General features: G+C 39.1%; 1 protein-coding gene across 10 annotated transcripts in view; it reads left to right on the forward strand.

Moving 5' to 3' along the window:
* The window catches only part of LOC102313708 (ryanodine receptor 1), a 56,417-nt gene that overhangs the window by 21,643 nt on the left and 28,703 nt on the right, over nucleotides 1-6,071 (forward strand). For 7 of the 10 annotated variants that reach the window (XM_014339776.2, XM_042228311.1, XM_042228314.1 and 4 more), the window contains exons 58-73: nucleotides 48-123; nucleotides 211-334; nucleotides 858-973; nucleotides 1,065-1,132; nucleotides 1,224-1,345; nucleotides 1,489-1,538; nucleotides 1,726-1,786; nucleotides 1,877-2,003; nucleotides 2,088-2,199; nucleotides 2,499-2,580; nucleotides 2,660-2,790; nucleotides 2,882-3,202; nucleotides 3,291-3,531; nucleotides 3,674-3,761; nucleotides 3,850-3,942; nucleotides 4,385-4,399. In XM_014339776.2, coding sequence (XP_014195262.1) covers nucleotides 48-123; nucleotides 211-334; nucleotides 858-973; nucleotides 1,065-1,132; nucleotides 1,224-1,345; nucleotides 1,489-1,538; nucleotides 1,726-1,786; nucleotides 1,877-2,003; nucleotides 2,088-2,199; nucleotides 2,499-2,580; nucleotides 2,660-2,790; nucleotides 2,882-3,202; nucleotides 3,291-3,531; nucleotides 3,674-3,761; nucleotides 3,850-3,942; nucleotides 4,385-4,399 — 1,827 coding nt within the window. The remainder of the gene's footprint in view (nucleotides 1-47; nucleotides 124-210; nucleotides 335-857; nucleotides 974-1,064; nucleotides 1,133-1,223; nucleotides 1,346-1,488; nucleotides 1,539-1,725; nucleotides 1,787-1,876; nucleotides 2,004-2,087; nucleotides 2,200-2,498; nucleotides 2,581-2,659; nucleotides 2,791-2,881; nucleotides 3,203-3,290; nucleotides 3,532-3,673; nucleotides 3,762-3,849; nucleotides 3,943-4,384; nucleotides 4,400-6,071) is intronic. The other 3 variants (XM_042228312.1, XM_042228316.1, XM_042228319.1) reach the window with 1 other exon arrangement.

Below are 6,071 nucleotides of genomic sequence, written 5' to 3' on the forward strand. Positions count from 1 at the left end.
CTATTTTGCAAGCTTAGCATCTTACTAATATTTATATCTGCTTATAGTCAATGGCAGAACAACTGGCAGAAAATTACCATAACACCTGGGGAAGAAAGAAAAAGTTGGAGCTGCAAGCAAAAGGTGATTTTATTTCTTTTGAGTGTGGAATATAGAGAAAGTAAGGTTTGTCTTTTCCAAATAGTTCTGGATGTGCTTTTGTTTGTGCAGGAGGTGGAACACATCCTCTGCTCGTGCCCTACGATACCCTGACAGCTAAAGAAAAGGCACGAGACAGAGAGAAGGCATACGAGCTGCTGAAGTTCTTGCAGCTTAATGGATACGCTGTCACAAGGTAATAATAAAATAGTTGAGAATGGACAACAAAATAAAGAAAATTTATCCAAGCTACTCAAAAGACTTTTTGAATCAGTAGTTCCTAAAAATGCATTGATTTGTATGGTATTACCTGCAATAGCAAAGAGTTTGCTATTGCTGTTGCTAAAATTCAACTTTGTGGGTTTTTTGGTGTAGATTGATAAAAATAATCGATAGGACACGTGAACATCCTTTGGCATACCAGAAAAAGTTTAACCACTGACTTCGATCTTCTGTCTTTTCAACATAAAACAAACATTAATTACAGGCTTCATCTTGACTGAAATAAACTGATGCATAACAGCCTGACTGTATTATGATGTACGACCAAGAGCATGAGCATTATGAGCATTAATTCTTTCACTATAAGAAACCAGTATGGACATGGCATTATTGCGGCCTCCTTAAATAGTGTTTTATTATGACACAAATTCTGAACAGGAAGTCTTTCATTGTTATCATATATCAATTTTTGAGATATAAACTCTCCCCGACTTTAGAGGCCTTAAAGACATGGAGTCGGACATATCATCCATTGAAAAGAGGTTTGCGTATGGTTTCCTTCAGAAACTGCTGAAATGGATGGAAATCGCACAGGAGTTCATCGCACATCTTGGTATTGTGGGGCAAAGATGAAAAATAGTGTGGTGTACATTCAATTTTTGCCACTGTGTCTGTGCTATTGTATATTGCAATCTGTTTTACAGAGGCTGTGGTTAGCAGCGGACGAGTGGAAAAGTCTCCCCATGAGCAGGAAATCAAATTCTTTGCCAAGGTGAGACTATTGTGTGAATGTAAAATGTAAAATACTTGTACTTGTTATTTCTGTACTAAATGTGGAAAACCCTCTGAATTCTCTCTCTCAGATCTTGATGCCTCTAATAAACCAGTATTTCAAAAATCACTGCCTCTACTTTCTGTCTACACCTGCAAAAGTCCTGGGTAGTGGCGGGCATTCTTCCAATAAGGAGAAGGAGATGATTGCAAGGTGATGTCTCTGTTTTATAGATATGACACAGAAATATATATATTTGTATATCTTTTTTTCAAATATTATGTTTCTCCTTTTATGAGCTTTTGATTTCTTCTTGAGTTTTCTTCTTCTTCCTTTTCCTTTCTTTCACTTTGTAGTATCTTCTGTAAAATGTCTGCTTTGGTGAGGCACAGAGTTTCTCTCTTTGGTAAGATGGCAAACTTGCAGCACCACTCTTTCTGAATCTTTTCTCTCTCTTCTCTTTTTATGTGTGTTTCTGTATTTTGTGAGCTGCAATGCACCATTCTGTCACCCGGGTTAGCCTAAATGCCATTGCTCCATGTTTTTATGGATATACAGTAGCTGATGATGTGGATTTATTTCTATATTTGCAGGAACGGATGCCCCAGCAATTGTTAACTGTCTTCACATTCTGGCTCGATCACTGGATGCAAGGTTTGTTTGTTTTTTCTTAATAACACTATAAAACTGTATTATAGTTATTTTTCATGTTTTTCCTTTTACCTTTTGTGTTTGCCTCATTAGGACGGTAATGAAGTCAGGACCTGAGATTGTTAAAGCAGGGCTACGATCGTTCTTTGAGAGTGCTGCTGATGATATTGAGAAGATGGTTGAAAATCTCAAATTGGGCAAAGTTTCGAAAGGCAATCAGGTACATGATGTTTAATATGGGCATTCACAAATTAGAACTCATATATCCAAGTCCATAATCATATGCTGCTTCTCTTTTTTCCAGCAAGTGAAAGGCGTCTCTCAGAACATCAACTACACCACCATTGCACTGCTCCCAGTACTTACCTCCCTGTTTGATCACATTGCTCAGCACCAATTTGGAGATGATGTCATCTGTGAGTGCTTCTTCATGCTTTATATTCCATCCATCTGTTCTTTTAACCACTTATCCAATTCCAGTGACCAATTCAAGTGATACTGAACAGGTTGCCAGTCTATCACAGGACTACTAAAGAAAGACAGACAACTACTCGCCTACAGCCACTTTAAAATCTTTATTGGATAGTGATAGGAAGTTAAGACAGAACTCACGCAGGCCAAGGGAGAACATTTAGTCTCGACATGTGTTTTGTATCCTCGTTGTTATTCATTAATAATTCTGACACTCTCGGTCTCTCTGTGTTTTTGCATACAGTGGATGATCTGCAGATGTCATGCTATCGGATCATGTGCAGCATCTACTCCCTGGGGACAGTGAAAAATCTACATGTTGAGAGGTGACTCCATATTTTTTAAGATGTAAAGTAATTTACTACTGATCCTTTTGGAGCATTTGCTGCACTTTTACCTTTACAGGCAGAGGCCAGCTCTTGGAGAGTGTTTGGCACACCTTGCAGCAGCTATGCCGGTGGCCTACTTAGAACCCCATCTAAATGAATTTAATGCTTTCTCTGTGTACACCACAAAGACTCCCAGAGAGAGAGCCAGTGAGTGCAATACTGTTGTCACACTTTTTTTTTTAATCTAGCAAAGTCTTGTTTTTGAATTATCTTTCAATATTTCTCTTCTGGATTAAAGTCTTGGGCCTTCCCAATGAGGTCCAGGAATTATGTCCAGACATCCCAGAGCTGGATCCTCTGCTGAAGGAGATTGGGGACTTGGCAGAGTCGGGGGCTCGTTACACTGAGATGCCTCATGTGATTGAAATTACTTTACCCATGCTTTGTAACTACCTCATTCGCTGGTGGGAGAGAGGACCTGAAAATTTTCCTGAGATGGAGGGCCGACTGTGCACCGAGGTCACGTCAGAACAACTTAATCAGCTGCTAGGAAGCATCATGAAAATTGTAGTGAACAACCTGGGAATAGATGAAGCCTCCTGGATGAAGAGATTGGCTGGTGGGAGCTGTTTTAAACTCTGCTCACATGCCAGTGTTTTTTTGGTTTCCTTTGCAAGGCTGTTAAAACGAGTTCTTTTCTCCACTAGTGTTTTCACAGCCCATTGTTAGCAGAGCAAAGCCAGAAATGCTCAAGTCTCACTTCATCCCAACAATGGAGAAACTAAAGAAACGCACATCAAAGGTGGTGGCTGAGGAGGACCATTTAAGGATGGAGGGAAAATCAGAGGGAGATGAGGAAGATGGCACTATACGTGATGAGTTTGCTGTCCTCTGTAGAGACTTGTATGCCCTTTACCCTCTACTTATTCGCTATGTGGACAATAACAGGTAGAATAATGTTACAGTCACCAAGCTATGAATCCTGCCTCATATTGACAAAATTGCAATATATAAATATTTTTATATATTGTTAATTATCAAAACTTGTGATAAAGAGATTTTAGCCTTATAATAATTTACTCTGCTACAGAGCGAGGTGGCTGACATGTCCTGACCCAGATGCAGAAGAGCTCTTCCGAATGGTTGGAGAGGTCTTTATTTTCTGGTCCAAATCTCATGTGAGTATGTTCACTTGGCCTTTTTGTTTGCAAGTGTTTATAAAAACTTAGTTGATCCAATAATTATGCTTCTGTTTCTCTCCTGCAGAACTTCAAGCGAGAGGAACAAAACTTTGTGGTGATGAATGAGATCAATAACATGTCATTCCTCACCGCTGACAGCAAGAGTAAAATGAGCAAGGTGAGTTAGTGAAAGGCAGCACATGCTAGTGTAGACCACATGTCAAATCAGGCAACTTTAGGACATATTGTTTAACAACTGTATGTCTTCCTTCCCTCGTGGCCATATTTTATGGTATAATTTGAAGATTTCATGACATTACCAACCAGTTTCAGCCACTTATAATTGGTCGTTTAATAAGCATTTTGTTATTCTTAGCATAATGGTAATAGCTTTAGGGAAAAAAAATTATTTGAAAGCCGGGGAAGCAGTCTAATACAAAAACACACTTACACACCATTTTTTGTTTTTTGGTCTTATTTAGACATAGTGAAAGCTGCTGTAACCTCTTTGAGATTTGATTTTTAATTCAGATCTTTGCGAAGGCTCGCAGTTGTGTTAATGATATTCTCTCTTTGGCTGTCCATTGTTTTCTTCTTTTGTGTTGCGGCTGGGTTTCCAGGGCGGGGACACAGAGGTTAGACTTTGTTTTTGCACGACCGCTGTGCTGACCGCATGGCACCTCACTTTGGGGGAGCTTTTCATCAACCTCCCCAGCACACTGGCACATCTGATCCACACAAGTACTCACTACATATCCACAAACACATGTGAACACACGTAACTTGTGTACACAGAAACACACAAAAAAATCCTGCAGATTTTAATCAGCGAGATGTGGAATTAATTCACTGCCACTGACCTCTAAGGGCCTTTATGTGTAGTTGTTTCTGCAAAGTCTTGATTTGCAGCCTCTTAGCAATGAAGCAAAACTCTGGTGTGAATTTATTACTACACATATCTGGTCATTTATATTAATTAAAAGTCAAGGTCTTAGCCATATATTTCATTATCGATTGGTTTGGATACACTTACACTGGCATTAACTTTATTATATTGAGATTTAAGTCTACACTGACACAATGTCAGTACAATGTACAATATCTTACACAAAATCATTCATTTATATTGTATCTCTTCATAGACTTTAGTGCAGAATTGTTCATAAGGGAAGCTGGGAAAAGATACTCATATAGTTCTCATAAAGGATCACTGGACTAATGGGCAGGCCCCACCTGCGGGCTTTCCCCAGTCCTGCCAGTGTGTGTGGGGGGGAGTCTGGAGGCGTTTGATGAAAGTACTCAGCTGTACAGTTCAGCTCATGGCACTGGGCTTTACACAAATATCAAAGTGGAAGTGGGAGCACAGTGCCATCATGCTGTCACTGAGTTTGCTCTTTTTGATCATAGCTGAGTTGGAGTCCTCTAGTATGCCTTTTGTTTCTCTTCATGGAAGATGGTTTAGCTGTAGGTATTTGTAATGTAGCATTTTGTCCACTAGGGGATGGTGTTAGTCTTCTCTGTGCTCTTTCTTATCTCCTCCCTTAAAATGCCATGGTGCATCATTGTTTTAGTTTCTTTTATGCTCCCTAGTACCCACACTAACACACAGCTTGACGCTAAAAGTTTACTGAAGCAGATTTACTGAAACATTTGTTAGGTTCTCTTTTTAAAAGTGCTCAAAGTACCATGAACCTAACCAACATATTAATTCACACTTATTTCCTAAAATATTCCCCAAAACGCTTTGCATCCTCTAAACTACTTCACCATAACAAACATACACCTTACACTTAGAGTTTTTTTTTTTATTTCATTAAAAATGAAAAGAATTGGTCATCTGGGACCACTTTAATGTCCAACCGTGATGCCTCAGCAAAACCCCTTTAATAAAAAGATTTAAGCTTTTATGTACAGTACTGTGCAAAAGTCCCGAGCCACCCCTCAGTTCTATGTATTTTGCTAGGAAAATAGGTGATTAATGTATGTGTAAACATGGAAATACAGTTTATAGAGCAAAAAAGTTATATTCTCTCAATTCTAACAAGCTTGAAAATCCATATTTGACATGACCACCTTTATTCTTCAACACAGCCTGAACTCTCTTAGGCAAACTTTTTGTCATTTCTTTAATTAGTCTTCAGGAATAGTTCTCCAGGCTTCTTGAAGGACATTCAAAGCTCTTGTTTGGATGTTGGCTGCCTTTTTGTTCCATTCTCTGTCAAGATGATCCCACATTGCTTCAATAATGTTGAGATCTGGGCTCTGTTGTGCCTCTCTCCTGACCTCCATATGCATCTACATACAATA

This window comes from Haplochromis burtoni, unplaced genomic scaffold (genome assembly GCF_018398535.1).
Source record: "Haplochromis burtoni strain Fernald_Lab_line unplaced genomic scaffold, NCSU_Asbu1 Contig_318, whole genome shotgun sequence".
NCBI lineage: Eukaryota > Metazoa > Chordata > Actinopteri > Cichliformes > Cichlidae > Haplochromis > Haplochromis burtoni.